At 46.1% G+C, this 17,929-nt stretch overlaps 1 protein-coding gene across 1 annotated transcript in view; it reads right to left on the bottom strand.

Moving 5' to 3' along the window:
* Positions 1-17,929, bottom strand: part of SLC26A7 (solute carrier family 26 member 7) — a 215,834-nt gene that overhangs the window by 136,927 nt on the left and 60,978 nt on the right. The window contains exon 4 of the mRNA XM_019527911.1: positions 3,450-3,614. Coding sequence (XP_019383456.1) covers positions 3,450-3,614 — 165 coding nt within the window. The remainder of the gene's footprint in view (positions 1-3,449; positions 3,615-17,929) is intronic.

Here is a 17,929-nt window from a genome sequence, read left to right as displayed (position 1 = left end):
GTCAGCAGGGCCAAGTGAGTTGCAGCCTATACTATACATGGAATTGGCTGAAGTAATTGCAGAGACAGTAGTTTATTCTCTCTGCATACTCATGGAGGTTGAGTAAGGTCTCAGACAACTGGAAAAGGGAAAATATAACATCTGTGTTTAAAATGAGGGAAGGAGGAGAAGGATTCAGAGAATTATAGACCAGTCTGTCTGACCTAAATATCTGGAAAAATTATGGAGCCTTTCCTTAAGTAATCAAAGAACCTTCTTTTGTATGGCATCAGATATCAGCTTACAAATCTATGAGCCACTGTCTGGTATTCTTGCTCAACGTGTGGATTCCATCTGTCCCATCTGGCCATTTGTAAGGATTGCAGCTTTCAATGAAGTGCTGTGCTGTTTGATGGACATTCATTCACACAGGGAGCTGTCCAAGATGTTCATCTTGTGAAGTGTTCTTTTAAAGCACCGGTATCCAGATCTCAGTGTGTTCAGCTTGATCCATGTTTCTCTGTCAAGGTCATGACCACTGGGGGACTCATTTGATGTTGGTATAAAATGCTGTAGGAATAAGTCTGACCTTTCCCAGCAGTTGGCCCGCTCCATTGCTGCCCATAGGTTTGTTTCAGCATCCCCAATCTCTTCCAGGAGCTTGTTGGCTTCATATACAAACAATTTATGACTTTTAAGCCTCTTAAGCCTCCATCTGTTCAGGTCTTCAGTTAACAGTTGATGGAGCAGGTGATTTTTGTCACAAGAGGAGATAACAAGATTATCAGGAACAGCTACCTTGGGAGGTGGGGGGTAGGGAGGGCAAATGCAGGGCTGCTGGCGTGGTGTAGCATGAAGGTCTACATGGTGTGTAGCCCAGGGGCCTGTGGCTCTCCCTGATGCAGCCTATGGGGTGTTTGGTCCCCAGCCACTTAGAAGCTGGAATCCATGGGTTAGACAAACACTTGACTAGGATGATTTAAGCAGGGATGATCCTGCCTTGAGCAGGTAGCTGGATTAGATGACTTCTAAGGTCTGTTCTAGCCCTCCTTCTTATGATTTTATGATTATAAAACAAGACTTCACATTTTCTTTTCCCACCACCTCTTTCTTTGTACCTCAATCCCTCTTTTCTTCCATAAATAACTTTTAAGCTGGGGACTCTTTTCCCCTGCATTTTTAGATGGTATGATGTACAGCAAAATGGAAATGTTACAAACTGTTTACAAGAAAAAAGTAATTAAATAAATCACAAAAGTATGCTCTTTACTCAGAAATCCCACCATCCCCAAGTCTTCAAAGCAGATTCATTCTACACATATAAATCTCATTTGTATGTATTTAACTGTGATCTCATTCTTTATAGAAGAGTATGTTTCATTGGTTAGTTTTCCCTTTGACTTCCCTATCACACTTTATTAATATTCTTGGTTCTTGTCTTGCAGTCCAGAAGGGTGTCCAAGCCAGAGAAAAGACTAGTTTTAGTGGTAATATGTTTCAGAGGAGCGGAGAAAAGAATAGGTTAAATACATGAATTTGTGTGGAAAGAAAATGTACAAAAAATGGTTGCCAAACTTGCATTTCACTTCTTAGTTACATGTACATAATTATTTGGTACATTTTTCATACGTAAGTAATACCCTATTAACTAATATTGGCAATATATCATGTAAGGTTTCTGACTAAAATACTGATAAGCAATATGTATATGTGCTAGAAAAGTTTCTCATTTTTGCAGCATCTTTAAGGTAAATTCATTTATTCTAATAAAGATATTTCATCATTCACAATCAGCATTTTAAAGATTTTTTTAATGAGCAACTCAGCATTTTTTAAATAAGCTGGTTATGTTTTGTATAATTTGAATGTGGGAAGAAACGATTTGATTTCAGCATAAGAAGGTCGACAGTGACAGCTCTGACAAAAATACAAGGGATAAGGGAACAGATAGCCTTGAAAATTTTCTGAAAACTTAATTTATGATATTACCAGCAGCCCAAGACAGAAATATTTATTTGCATCATTGCTGTTCCTTATTATTTATTATACTATATGCTTTGATTATTTCTTGGCTGCCTTAGTTGATATTAGTCATTTCTACCAAATTAATATATTCCTTTATGAAGATAGGAGCTCCATGGCACTGGCATGGCAGATATAAAAAAAAGGTCACATTTTATAGTTAGGATACAAGAGCCATTCAATGGTTAATTTTTAAAATAAAGCTCAATAGGCTATTTTATAGTCATGGCTTATAGCAATTTTTACTTATATGTTTATAATTGCTTATAACATATATTATTCATATTTGTTAGATGGCTATAACAGCCATTAATAATTTTTGGGCCTCGTAAAAATTATAAATAGGCATAGTGTACAAAATATAACCAATGGAATATTTATAAATAGCAAAATACCCTGTCTCGCAGAAATCATACATTTCCCTACTACGTACAGAGTTTAGCAGAGATGCCATTTCGGTGTCCCCTCCTGCCAGCCACTCAAAAATGAATGGTGAATCAGATTGGGAGTAGAAAGCAGAGGTGATTTAAGAAAACATATTCAAAATTCCTTAAAAGCCAGTTTCACTTCAGTGGCTAAACAGATACATACATTCTAGGGTCAAGGGGCTATGCTAATATACACAGACCTCATTTTTTAGTTGCTCATTGGCTGAATATATGAAAACTATCAGCTAACACAGAGCCACACCAATATATTCCTTTATGCAGACAAGGGCTCCATTGCACTGGCATGGCAGATATAGAAAAAGGATACAACATGCTTGTGTTGGAAGAATATGGTTACGATACATAAGCTGGAAGATTTTATTACAGTAGACTTTTCTAGACAATGGGTTCTCATAGTTGTATATATCATACAAAAGAACTACAACACTATATAAAAAGATGTACTAGTAATATGGAAATTACAATAAAGATACAAGCTTGAGATGCTGTACGACAAAGTTATACTATGTCATGAAAAAGCAGTAGCACAGCTAAGGTCACTATTTATTGGACATTCCTTTCACTACACTGATAGCCAGGGTTCATTTAGAAAAAATATGAAAGGCAGCATGCTTAGAATGAAATTTGAAATATGTTGGGTTCCCCCAGACATGACATACAACAAAAGTTAACTGTTCATGTGGAATGGTATAAAACATGCTTGTTTTGCCTTCTGTTAGCATATGAAAAAGATTAAATATTTATAATTGTTCAATCAAATATATGTAACTGTTAACAGTACTACAAAACTGGATCATTTTTAACTGGATAATGTAATGTAACTCAAGGCCTAATTTTGCTAGTTCAAACTGAGGCAGTCCTTATGGGTTCTAAATGCCATTAATGCTAATAGGAGGAGTTTGGTCTTCCCCCAACATGCACATATAATCTCACAAAAAGCTATAGATTTTAAATAAAATGTTAGCAAATAAAAATGCAAATCTCCTTTGGTGAACTCACATAAAAGAATCCCAGTGGTCCTGATATATATGGCATTTTCATTCCCAAAAGATACTTCACTTGTGAAGTCACGACATGCGTAGCTGCCCCAGTCGTCATTGCACTTATCACCGGTTCTGTTAACAAGAAAGTGGCACTTCCCAAGTGAAGCACAAACATTGTTACCTAAGAAACCAAAGATATTTATCAGTGATGATTACATTAAAATTTGGTATTTTGATATTAGTGTAATAAAAAAGATCCCTTTAAACCATAAGATAAATAATTATCATTGGAAAATCAAAAGCAGTTTCAGATCCATGCCATGAAAGATCAATGTAGCTTCAAGTGAAATACACTAAACCTTTCTGTGAATTTATCTTACCAGTACTAGCTCATTAATTTACCAGCCTCTAAAACAAGCTCATTTACAAACCCTAATGCAAAATACGTTCATATAATGACTTCCCCAAATATTGGCTCTCCTTGTTATTCTCTTCAGCTCAAATAAAGAAATGCAATAAATTGTGTAAGTTATTTACTCATCAAGACAGCATAAAATAAGAGATTTCCATTACTGGTATAGGTGATAGCAAAAGGGTTAGGAGAAAATTAACAGCTTAATTATGCCATCTACTCTACCTGCAGCCATAAGAGCTCAATAACACCTGAGGATTTCTCTTATGTCAGGGAATTTTCAAAGCAACTCTCATGCTCTTAGCATGAGAGTTATTGACACAAAGGGATGGAGTTGTGAGCTATTTCTAAGCCACAATCCAAAATATAACCTCTCTAAAGAACGACTGGGATGTCTACATACCTATTTGCATTCTGTCCCCTTAATATCCACGGGGACTACCAAAACACATGTGCTATTAATTAAAAGGAAGGGACCAACAAGATCCTCTAGCTGAAAAGTAAAACTAGAAGAAAAGTCTAACTACAATTAAAACATTATAAAGGTATTTAAAATCTACTTTCTATGTTTAAACAATGCATTTGGAAAACAGTTGAACTGACTCAAAGTAGAATGTAGCAAGACATCTTATGTTCAGGAAGTTTAAAACAATGGGGGCAAATTCTACTTCCAGTCATGCTAGTGCAATCCTCTTTTAACTGACAAAAGAAAAGCAGGAATTGGCTTATCTTTGTTTGACTATAAAGTTGATTTCAAACTTTTCAGGAATGTTACAGAAATGCAGAAAGAGACATACTGGGCATGTCTACACAAGACATGTTACTGTACATTGACACAATGTACTGTACTGTAGCATGGCCATCTACATGTGTGCGCACTTACTGTGCAGTAAAAATCCTTAATCCTCCTTAAATTTGCTACTTGCAAATACAACTAGCAAATTTAAGCAGGATTAGTTCATGCACAGTAAAGCACATGTAGATGCAACCCAGGGGCAAGTTTGCTCCCAGGTCTGCCCACCTACTAGGAGGCCGACCTGAGGCCAGCCCCAGGGCTGCAAACTAGGAGCCTCTCCTGCTCCAGGGCTGGGCTGCCTCTATGGCAGCTCCTGCTTGCAGGGTATAAAAGACTGCAGATGTTTTGTGCCCTGGGGCACATAACACAGGCAGCCTGAGGACACTGCAGTCCCTGTGTGTGCCCCTGGCTCTGCACTGCCATGCGGTTGCCAGGGTAGTACCATTGGGGCAGCAGGGTGCTGAAGGGTGCGTCAGGCTGCTGCAGCCCTTGGCCATGCCTGCCACTCCCCTAGGGCTGCCTGCAGACCCCATCTAGGCAGTAGGGTGCACAGGCCTAGCAGGTGGAGGACGTGGCCAGCCAGGGCAGGTGGTGGGTGGAAGACATTGCCCATGAGAAAGTGTGGGACTGCTCTAACCAGGAGTTCTGAACTGAGCTCCTAGCCCTGGAATGCTAGTGGATCCAGGTACTGAGGAAGCAAAACACCATCCTGGGCCAGGCAGTGCAGGCCACAGATGATGACTGTCAGGTGCTGGACACCATCCTGGGCCTGGCAGTCTCATTCATGCCAGCTGCTGTCCGGCCCCCAACCCTAGCCCTGCAGGTCTCTTGGCAGCTTCCTGCCACCCTGCAGCAGGCACCTGCCTGGGCCTGGGAGGAGGTCCTCTGCTGCCTCCAGCCACTAGGAGACCCTGGCCTGGCCCCCTCCCTGGATCTAGTGCTACCCAGTCCCCCCACCAGGGCCCAAGCCTGCCCATCACTCACCAGCAGCTGCCAGCAGTGGGGGCAGGATTACATGCAAGCCCTGCTGGCCACAGATGCCACCTGATAGAGGGGGAGCCACCTGTGCTGGAGTACCAGCAACCGCTGTTGCCTCTGGGCAAGCCCCCCACCTGGGGCATGGACACCCATGGGAGAACAGTCAGAGGCTAGGATGCTAGCAGCCTGCATCTGGGCTCTGTCCTCTAGACACCCCCACCCCATGACTCCTTATACCACAAAAATGACTTGCCTGCCCTGAGGCACAAATCACTGGTAGCCTGAAAGCAGTGCAAGCCATGTGTGCCCCATTGGGCAGGCCACAGCTGAGCTGTGCCTGCCTTTCTGGCATCCTTTGTTCCTGTGTAGCCCTATACAGCCTTGTGGCTGCCACGGCACTGCTGTCAGGCAGGTGGGTGCACATCTATTGCTATAGGCAGCTGCAGCACCTCAGGGCACCTTGCAGACAGTTTCTGGCAGGGCCAGCCTACCTGCCCCAGCAGCCTACCCTGTGCCTGTAACTACTGCAGGGCATCCTTTCTGCCACACAGCTGCCAGTCCTATGCTGTGCCCCATGCTGGGTGCTGCTGGCAGCTACCCAGGGTCAGCAACAGTGAGACAGCTGGGCAGGGTCCCAGAAAGCTGGTGCAGGACCCACAATGGCCTTGTCCTCCCTGTCCAGCCTGTGTGTGCATACCCATACCCTCCACCTGGGGCCCCAAATGGAGCCAGAAGGAAGTTGGCAACCTCATGGTGCTCTGGGGCAATGCAGAAGTGCTGTGCCAATTTGAGCAGGGCAGGCGCTTGAACTTCCACATTTATGATGCCCTGTTGAGCAGGGTGGGCACTTGAACATCCACATTTATGATGCCCTGTTGATCAGGGTAAGGAGAATGGACACTTCCAGTCAGTGTGGCAGTGTCACATAAGGTCAAGGCCATGTGGGCACAATGGGTGGCTGTGACTGACCACAATTGTCAGTCTGGCCATGACCGCAAATCTATGCCATCTATGTGGCAGCTGGCCTGCATTTTGGCACCCCGGGACCTAGGCCAAAATTATGCAGTTTTTACCAGCATAGGCAGCCTGCCCAAGCTCCCACCCAGCCCTGACTTCTCCAGTGATATATCATTGGAGGAGGGACCCTCGGGTGTTCAGCATCCCATCCTGCCTAGCTTCTTGGCTGCACAGTCCACCAGCAGCTCAGGGTTCCCAGGCCAGCACCTGCCTCAGCAGCTGCTGGCTGCCATATCACTGTCAGCTCCAGCTCCTTCCCAGGCAGGTACCCTGGCCATGCACCTGCACACCATGCACTGAGAGACCAGAACACCAGGCGCAGCTGGACACTATTGCCAATGGGGAAGACTGCACCAAGCTGCCAGCTTCACCAGCCCGAGCAACACGGTAAGCCCCACACTGTGGGGGGGCCCTTACTGCCCCAGCCCCAACTCCTGCCCCCAGCCTCCCCTCCCTATCTGTCCCCCACCTCCAGCATTAAGAGAAGCAGAACACATTATACCCCCACAACTAGATGGGCATGGGCCTCTCACAACTTGAGGAAGGTGTCAATACTGATGGAAATATCCTCCTTGGCAGTCGGACGAATGGACAAGTAGCACTACCACAGGTAACCCTCCACGCAGCAGCAGAGGTTGAGGGGTAGCCCAGGCTTCCCCCCCCCCACTGTTGTAGCTCAGGGTCCCAAACCAGCAGTGCAGGAGCACCCAGGGCACCATGAGGATTAGCAGCAGCAGCAGGATGTAGTGGCTTGGGCATCCCTCAGCTTGCACAAACAGTTCATCATGCACCACCTGGGGCACATGCAGTAGGGACACACATGGGGTACAATGCCAGTGTGGAAGAGGGCTGGCCCCAGGGCACCTCCCCAGAGAGGATCCCCATGAGGAGGGTGGGGGACCAGCAACCGCTGTTGCCCCTGGGCAAGCCCCCCACCCAAGGGTGGGGGCACAGCCAGCTCCTTATCCCAGTTGTCTGGGAGCCTCCAAGCTTGGGTGCCATGGCCTGGGCAGCAGCACAGCAGAGTAGCTGGGCTGTGGTGGGGAGAGAGAGAGTAGGGTCTGGAGCCATTGCAGCAGCTGCTGCCAGGAGCCTGGGCTGTCCTGCCCTGTGGACAGTATGGGGGAGGCAGGCTGCCTGAAGCCAACACCAGATGGACTCCTGGCCCCAGGGGAGCGCGTAGGTATAGGGAGATCACCCAGCAGCTGCCTGGGACCAGCCAAATTACTATGGAGCATCTTATCTCTGAAATGTTGCAAACTATCACAAAACCTTCTTTCTCCTGGCTCTGCAGATCCACCATCTGGACGCAGGCTAGAGGCCACAGGGTTAAGTGGGAATGCTGGGTCAGGGAAGCTGCTACCCAGTGCCAAGTCTCTCTGGATGTGCCAGCTGTGCCAGAGGCACATGCAGGACAAGACCCTCCTCCTCCAGTGGCTGGTGGTGGTGGCTGAGAAGTGGGCTTCTGATGCATGGGCTTGACAGCAGAAGGACTTGGCCCAAGAGAAGAGGTGGTGGAAGGAAGACATCACCCAGGAGGAGGCATTCTAGACTGAGCTCCTGGCCCTGAAGCAGCTGCAGCTTCAGGTCCTGTGGGACCAAAATAGGATCCTGATCCAGGCCATGGAGACCACGAACAATGACTGTCGAACCTTGTGCCTGGCAGTCTTGTTCATGCCCACTGCTGACTGGCTCCTGTTCCTAGCCCTGCACATCCCCTGGCAGCCACCTGCTGCCCCACAGCAGGCCCCCATCTGAGCCTGGGAGGAGGCCCTGTGCTACCTCCAGTCACCAGGAGCCCCCACCCTGGATCCACTGCCACCTGCCTGCTTACTCCAGCTCCATGTGAGCATATAAGCATGAAGCCAGAGATGCCTGGAGTGGCACCAGGGCTGCACATTGGCACTGCTGGGCCTGGGCTCCACCAGCCAGAGGGAGAGCCACCCACCCCAGAGGAGCACTGGGCACTGTTGCCCCTGGGTGAGACCTCCACCCACCACATGTGCTGTAGCATGTGCACCCATGGGGAGCAGCCCAAAACCAGGGTCCTGGCCATCTACCCCCAGGTTCTGACCCCTAGGTGCCTCCATCCCATGGCCCCCAACTCTGAGACACCAAAACATAGACTTTGTAAATAGTTTTCACACTGGGAAGAGAGTTTTTTATTGTCAGTGAGTGGGGAGGGTAATGGAGTGGCTTTGTTTGTTGGGGAGGGAGGGAGGGAGGAGGAAGCTCTGTGTGTTGTGCGGGGAGGGGTGGGATGGTGGTGTGCTGTGAGGGAAATAAAGATTTCTTCTTTGGACACATGTCTGGCATGACAGTGGTGCTGGGGGTGGGCAAAGGGTAAGGCATCTGTGGGCAACAGGGCAGGCAGACTAGAAGGGGGAGTGTGGTAGGAGGTGATCCACTAGAGCTTCCCGCACCAATGTGCCCTGGCCCCTGCAGTTGTGTACTTGACTCTCCTGGTGCCTCAGTGTGGGGATCTGCTGGAGCTGGTGTTCCCATGGGCAGGCTACATCCACCCTCTGCTCCTTCTCTGCCCAGGCCTCATGGAACAGTTCCCCCCAGGCCTTGCAGATATTATGCAGCACACAGGCTGCAACAATAACCCAGGGAAGGTTCTCCTCAGCAACCTCTAGGTGGGCAATAAGGGACTGCCAGCAGCCCTTGAGGCAGCCAAAGGAGCACTCCACCAGCATGCAGGTCCAGCCCAGGCAGTGATTAAAGTGGACCTGGCAGGGTGCAGCTGGCCAGTGTAGGGCCTCATCAGCCAGTCCAGGAGCAGATAGGCAGGGTCCCCATTGAGCAGAAGTGGAACAGTGATGGTGCTCAGCTACAGGTCTGGCACCCCCGGTGCGCAACGCCCATTCTTGGCCAGTCCTGCCAGGCCTGAGTTCCTGAAGGCACAGCCATCATACACACTACCCACCCAGGCAATGCTCACATGTGTAAACATGCCCCAGTGGTCTATGACAGCCTGAGGGCCACGGAGTGGAATCCCCTGTGGCTATATTAGGGGCAGTCTCCATGGGGTGTGCAGGTGACCAGCATGTGGGTCTTGTCCAGGGCCCCAGTACACTGGGGAGACCCCAGTGCACAGAACTCTACCACCACCACCTGGGGTCATGGACACCAAGGACTATAACTGCCAGTATGTCCTGGAGGTTGTCACACACCTCCAGGATGGCAGAGGCCTTGCCCATGCTGAAGAGGTGTCCCACATACCAGATACTGGCAGGTGTGGCAAGCTTCAGCAGTTCTAGGGTCAGGTGGCTGTCAGAAGGGAGAGCCAGGCATATGCCAATGTTCTGGCACTCTAGGTAGCATTGGAGCTGGTGGAACAGGTCCATGAAGGTGGACCCAGGTCAGCCAGAAGGTGTCCACTCACTGCTTGTCATCCCAGGAGCCACCAGTGCTAGCTGACTGGTGGGACTGGGGCAATGGCAACCCCAGCAGTGGTCTCATGGAGCTCCTCATCAGTGTCCCTGGCAGCGGCAGCCACCACGGAGGTGCATGGAGGTGGCGGCCCTGGGAAGGTGAGTCGCAGGTGGGCAGCTGGTGGCTGGTTATGGGGGAGCTGGGCACAGAGAGCTGGCCATGGGCCAGGCAATAGTTGGCATGGCAGGCCAGCAGGGTAATCAAAATGGTGAGCAAGATCCTGGGATGCTGTTTGTCACTGCCAGGACCAGGGGCTGGGGCAGCCATAGCACAGGGAGGCAAAGTGGACACAAACAAAGCTGCTATGTGCTGCCTCTGTGCTTGCCATGCTGCTTCTGAGCACAGGAACTGGCTGCCCAGAGAGTACAGAGGAGGGCTAGCTTTTAAAGAGGGCTGCCAGGCTGGTGTCAGCTCAAACTGAAGCCTAGAGCTCCCTCTGGTGGCCACAGGGGTGCATTGCTGGGCTGCAGGGACCTGGCAACAAATTTCCTGCCTAGTCTCTGCACATGTAGACACCTACCCAAAATCACTTACTGAGCAATAGATTACTGTGCAGTAAATCTAGGCTGGAGTAAATACACATGTACACATATTAGGAAAAATGCTTCAGTCACAAAAGAAGTAATGAGTATACAGGATAAATAAAATCCATCCTTATATGACAAGCATTAAACTTTCTGATTTTGATGATGAAAACGCCTCAGGCAAATGTCTTGATTTATAATTTTGACGATCTAATCAGCCTTTTGTATTTCCTATATCCTTTTGGTCACCCAGGCATGTGAACCATCCTAGGTTCCACTTCTTTCATGAATCACGAATCTCAAGCTCACAATTCACAGGAAGACAGCATTTTTCTAGCATTATTGTAACTCTGAGGCAGGGTAATGAACTCGAATATGGGAGAATGGCATTTAAAAGCTTTGGAACAGTGCATTCTCAGTCACTGAAAAATGCTACTAAGGTATGTCAGTCACAGACACTGTCCCTGGAAAGGGACAGCACCAAGATCCCAGTTATAGCATTCTACAGCTGCTGCCTCACAACAGGAGGCTGGAGAGCCATGGAAATTCTGAAAATAGAGAGAGCCTGACTTTGTCTCTAACTCAGAAGTCTTTTATTGCCTTTCCTTAGCTGTCTAAAGTACTGGAACTGAGGTCACTAAAAAAGCCTCCATATTTAAAATTTACTTTTGGTTATTGTCACAGCAAAAGTTAATTTTCTGTTTTCATCTGCAACTTTTAACAGCTCAGTTTCTAATTTGTGGAGTACAGTATATAACATACAATACTGCTTTATATTTTCCCCACAGCTAAGCAAACTACTTTATAAAGATATTAGCCTGATAAAAGTGCACTAGACATTTTCAAACATATTCCTTACCTAACCATTAGAGATAAATAGTGACAACTACACAATAAACTATACAGTACTGTTCCTAAGATAAATATGACTATTTTTTCCTTCTGATATGCTTATCAGGAACTAATTATATTCAAATTTTAAGACATAATATCTTCAAATTTTATTACAACTACTGTACAACTGTGACAACTGATTATTTTAGTTCCAAATGGATTTGGCCTTTACTCTGAGCAGCAATTAGCTTTCTCTGATTATTCATAAATAATACATCAAATTGAATACTGTATTTTAGTTTGCAACATTTGCAAACCTGTTGCTATTTTCACTGATTAACAGTCATAGTAATAGAATTCTTTTTGCAAGAATAATCTTGCAAAATACTACTCTGAGAATTGAAAATTCATTTCATGACTAAGGTAAATTAGTTACCCAAAAAAACCCAAAATTTGGCATAGGAGTTTACCATATGAGTTGCCTAAGTTGACTAAGCTTACCACATTGCACTAAGTCGAGCAATAATGAACAACTAACCTAAATGAAACCCTTCATAATTCAGCATGTGGCTTAAATATTTTTTTAAATTTAAATGTATTAAAAACAAAAATACTGTAAATATCAATATACTTTTACAAATAATATGCACTGAGAAAAGGAAAGGATAAATGTAATCAAAAATCTTTTTTTCTATAAACCATTCAGTTCTATTTATCAAAAAGCTTTGTGTAGGAATGCATTTCTTTCCTTGAACATTTGCAGTGAATCTCTTCGGACTTCACACTTCATTTCTGAACTTAATGCCTACAACATCAGCACCCGATCATGGCCACATGCACTGAAAATTTCTATTTTTACTACTCTTGCCCATTTAACTTTCAAGAAATATATTCAGTACAGGCCTAATCACGAAGTCTGCCAGAGCAAATTCCATTGTGTTTCTGTTGATCTCAATGACTTTTTGATCAGAAATGTATCTCACAAATTTGTTCTCAAACAGTATCTTCCTATATTGTTCTCAAACAACTTCTTCTTATCTTCATTTTTTCTCATTCACTAGATGAGAAAACAGACTCCAGTAAACAAATCTCCTTTGTCCATTTTATTGGGCTGATGCATGGCCTTGAAATTGCAGCAAGTGTGATGAGTTTCTTTGCTTAGAATTACAAATTAAGGTTCAACAAATAATGATGTCTGTGTTGGTCTCTTTCATTTCTTGTTCCAGCAAACTCCATCACAATTCTTTTCTTTAACCTTTAATTTATAATCTTCCTAGGCAATATGATCTTCATCTTGTTCATCTTCAGGATTGTCTTCTTCTGTTTTCTATTTCTGTAACATCCACAAAATCTGCTCCATGTCTTTGCCATCTACTGTTTTACCATCTCCTGAAGTACCTCTAGCCTGAAAAAGGTTTATTACCCATCCCACTTTGTAATTTAAAGTTGACTTATATAGATACTTGTAGGGAGCAAGCACAAAGCATTCCATTTCTTTTAATTATGTAACTTATTAGGGGGATCTGTAACATATGTTTCTCCTGAATAGAGTCTCCCTTAAACCCAAAGGCACTTACGGTAAAAATCACACAGGGACTTAGGTGCTTTACATATGATTTACACAGAATGTAGGTACCTAAACTCAAAAGTGTGATCCTCAAAACCCTTTAACCAATCCAACAGGCACTAAAACACCTTAGATGCCCAGGTTTCACCAGTAAAGTTCCCTGGGTTAGAATGTCCGCCTAAAGTTTTGTTTTGGGGCATGCTTAGAGGCATGCCAGCCTTGCCAGTACTGAGAGGCGTGGAACCTCATGATTAAACCCATCAGAATGTACAAAGTAGATGCTAGATTCTGTTCCATCTATTAGCCACCTAAGTTTGAAGTCCTGAAAATCTACGAATGCATCCACATTTGTAACAAACAGTCATCTTAGCTTTACGATTAAATCACAACATGCAGTGAGGAGGAGGATGCTAAGCTTTTTTATTAACAGTTTTTCAGGGACTCAAGCAGGATGGCAAACTTATGTTCTCTGGCAGATCTCATTCCAGTAGCATGTGCAAAACACATCTACAGCACATATTAAAAATTAGGATTCACACAAAATAGTGGTGACTGACACTTTTGTTCAAAAATATGGCTGGAGGAAGTGCTAGTACCCCCTCCCCCACTTTCACCCCTGCTTTCTAACAATAGTCTAGTAATAACACTACTCATCCAGAAGGTGGAGGACAGATGTGCAACTTCTTCCTTGGCCTAATGTGGATTAAAGTATTTTCCAGCATGGTTCCCTGGCAATTTTGGGAGGAAACTGTCATATTCTCATATTCCCATCTCCTTCTGTTGAAGTCATTCAACATTGGGAGGGGTGGGGTTATATGTTGTTTATCTAGTATGTAGTGACTCAGTGGTTACAGGATTGCATTTTGCCAAGTGACAGACAATGTGAAGTGCAGAAACAGTCTTGGTGGCAGGCCCCACCTCCAGGTTCTCAGCTGAGTGCCAGTCCCAACCACAAGGCTAGAGTCTCTTTTGCTCTTTCTCTGTCCCACTGACTCTTAAATTCTTTACTAGATAATAGAACAATTTAAATAGCAGCGGTTGACAGTTCTCCAAGATCAGACTATAACCTGGGGGTCAGGACACTATTCTAAGAGAACTATGTGAATTTAAAACCAAGTCACCCATATCCTGGATGAGTACTGTAATCACTAGACCACTTACAGAAAAGGTGGGTGACAGCACGGCATTTTAAAGAAAGTTACCATAAGCATATTTTGTGAGAGTGAAGGAGCTATGGGCCCCTTGGGGTGGGTATCACCTCCGACCCATCTGCCACATCTTTGTTGTTAAGAAGGGGGAAAAAAGGAGGGTTCAGTAATTCTGTTACAGATCCCACTCCTGTTTTGGGGTTACTCACTTAGTGGTGACGTGTTGACCTGGGGCTACACCTTCCCTACAGCCTGTCCACACACCAGCCACGCTGCTACTCTGGAAGTCCTTGTCAGCTGGTCAGGTCTGCAAGGCTTCTTCACAGATAACACTGTCAGATGAATGCTGGTGAAATGCTGTCCCAGTCTATCCTGGGCCAGCAGAAGGAAATGGTGCTGTCGTCTGAACACGCACCCCCCGAGCATCCAAAGAAATGTCGTGGAACCAACAAAACAAAAACAACATCAACAGAAATATACTCCGGGGTCACAGTGTGAGGAATCCCTTACTCCCGAATCCTTTCCCAAGACAGAGTTTCTATGGTTTATCTAGCACCTCAAGCAGAAACCCCTTTTCAGATAAGGGGTCCCCAGTTCTCCCAAGGTCTTCAGTATGCCCTCAGTTAGTGTCCCAGACATAATGTAAAATAAAGATGAGACTTTCTGTGTGCCTTTAACTAGTGTTCCTGAAATAACATAACTAAAGATGAGGCTTTCAGTCCCTGGCACTGCTTGTAGATTAGGACATAGAACAAAACAAACAAAGCCCTCCTTTGGGCATTCACAAATCAATGCAAAGTGAAAGTAGCACTTTCTGTGCTGTGTTTTCAACTGAGCTGACCCCTTCAACTTTGGACACCAACTGTCCTCAGGCTCCCTCTCTCCCTCTCAGAGGGCAGCCCGTAATATCCCTACTTGGGCTGGCTGATTCCCAGGAGTCCTGTGAGGTTTCCAGCTTGTCTTTCTTGTCATCTTTCTCTTCTTGAAGACTGCCCAGAAGACTGTAATATCCTCCAAATGTCAGGCTCTGCCTCCCGATTCTCTCCTCTCTCATAAATGGCATTATATCTTCCTTTATAGTTTAGATGCATCATAGTTCTTTGACATCATCAGCCCGGCGCCCATGGAGCTGGAAGGAGCATGAGTTTATATAATGGTGTTGCAGCAACATACACCACTCTGTTTTTAGCTGCAGTGTTCCTGCAGGTAACTCTAATGGGCAAACAGCTCATAGCGGGTCCCCATCAGCTAGCCTGCAACTGTCACCTGCAATCTTGGCACAACAACCCGGTGTCTCACCCCCAGCTCTCCGGGTTTCTCCGTCACAGTGAGGAATACAAAGAGTATTGTAATTCAGAGTTTTGGCACCTCCAGTAAGTAGCTAAGTGGGTATTTTTGTATTTAGGTCCCTAAATTCTGCTTAAATCCTGCTTTAGGTGCCTACAGGCTTGGCAGCACCAAACTGACTAACACCATGAATGAAAGAGACTCAGGTTAATAATAGACCACAGTATGAAAATGAGGCAGCAGTGTGACGCTGTAGCTAGTAGGGCAAATAATACTCTGGCATGCATCAATCGATGCATCGCCAGCAAAACTGAGGTTATTCTTCCACTCTACTCAGCACTGGTGAGTCCACAACTGGAGTACTGCGTCCAGTTCTGGGTACCACACTTTAACAAGGACATGGACAAGCTTGAGAGAATCCAAAGAGCCACCCATAAGATCAGATTCTTAAACAACAAGCCATACGAGGAAAGGCTGAGGGATCTGGGACTCTTCAGCCTGAGGAAAAGAAGGCTGAGATGGGACCTGATAACAGCTTACTGCTACACTACAGGAGTACATCAAGAGCTCAGTGAGCAACTGTTCACCAGGGCACCCAAGGGGAAAACTAGGAATAATGGCCACAAACGCCTGGAAAACCAATTCAGGCTCAAAATTAAGGAAAACCTGTTCACAGTTAGGGTGTCCAGACTGGAATAAGCTCCCTCCAGAGGTGGCGCAATCACCTACCCTGGAAATCTTCAAAAGGGGACTAGACAATCACCTTGCTGGGGTCACCTGAAGTTATCTTTCCTGCTTGGTACAGGGGGCTGGACCTGATGATCTTCCAAGGTCCCTTCTGGCCTTACAATCTATTAATCTATAAATGCTTTATAGGATTTGGTTCCTAAGTCCATCACAAAGGCAGAATTTAAGAAGTATACTTTTCCTTGGGGCTTTCTACTGACTAACTCTAAATGAGCTAATTCAGATCCTGGAAGACTATTCATGGTGGGCATGTCTACACATGTGCTTTGCTGCTCATTAGATTAATTTAATATTAATTAAGTAAAGGATTACTGTCTACATGTGCCCTGCAATTAGTGCGAAGTAGATTCATTTACTCTGGTGTACTCCCATAAGACACAAGTACTATCCTATGCCACAGTAAATTACTGTCGTTAAATGTACATGTGGATGGTGACATTGGGATTAATATACTATGGCTCAAATAAAACCAGAGTATATTCAGTCACATTCATTGCACCTGTAGATGCACGAAGTATCATAGGGCTAGGTGGGTGTGTCTACACATGAATTTATGCACTCCGATACTTAATGCACTTTAGTCTAAGGAGCATTAAGGTGATTTAGGTGTACATCTACCCATGTATGTCCTAGGGCACCTTGACACAGCTCATTGGGCAAAAAATACTACAGCCTACCCTGGTCAGCACCCTGGACAGCCCCCCAAAGCCAACAGCAGCGTAGCCGAGCAGTGCAGCCCAATACTGGCCGAGGAGAAGAGAGCCTCCAGTCCTTTCAGCTGTTATTGGCTTGGCCCTGGCTCTGCCCATGGTCCTGTCTCTACCCCTTCATGTTCCTGCCTCCCCAGTGTCAGACAAGAGAGGGCCAGAGCAGAGCCTGTGGGGCCCTGCTGCCAGGGCCCACCAAGATAAAGTGGCGGGTGCTGTTCTCCAAGGTGCAGATGCTGGAGCTGGAGCAGTGGTTCCAGCAGCAGTGGTAGCTGTCAGTGTGCTGATCAACTTAGGACTAAGTTGGTAGAGGGGGCAGGAGGCACAAAGGCTCCTGTCACAGCACAAGGGAACACCCTGCCCCATGACTCCGTGAAGGGGAATGGGCAGCGCAGTGCTCCCCTGTGTAATGCAGCCCTGCAGGGGTGAGACACGTCACAGCCTGCCCAGGATTCAGGTACCCACAGAAGCCCATGCTGGGGTTTCTGCCAAGGACAGCAGGTGAGTTAGAACTGAATCTGCCCCCAACACGTGGCACAGTTTTCCCTGCTCCACCCATCTCCATCCTGGGCAAGCACCCAACCTCCTTGCTAGATGCTGCCCATGGGACAGCTGGCATGAGCTCCTGGCAGCTCATAGATTTCATAGACATTAGGGCTGGAAGGGACGTCGGAAGATCATTGAGTCTAGCCCCCTGCCCAAAGAGCAGGAACTCAGCTGGGGTCATAGGATCCCAGCAAGATAAGCATCCAATTTGCTCTTGAAGATGTTCAATGTAGGTGCTTGAACCACCTCCAACGGCAGTCTGTTCTAGACCTTGGGGGCTCGGACAGTAAAGAAATTCTTCCTTATGTCCAGCCTGAAACGGTCTTGTAATAGTTTAAGACCATTCGACCCCATCATCCCTTGGGGCACTCTGGTGCACAAACGTTCCCCCAGATACTAGTGGTCACCCCTGATAAACTTGTAGGTGGCCATCAGATCACCCCTGAGCCTGTGCTTTTCCAAGCTAAAGAGTCCCATGGCTCTCAGCCTGTCATC

This window comes from Gavialis gangeticus, unplaced genomic scaffold (genome assembly GCF_001723915.1).
Source record: "Gavialis gangeticus isolate Ggan-Ray unplaced genomic scaffold, GavGan_comp1, whole genome shotgun sequence".
NCBI lineage: Eukaryota > Metazoa > Chordata > Crocodylia > Gavialidae > Gavialis > Gavialis gangeticus.
Note: the sequence above shows the minus strand (reverse complement) of the source record. Positions and strands in the feature narration are given on the sequence as shown.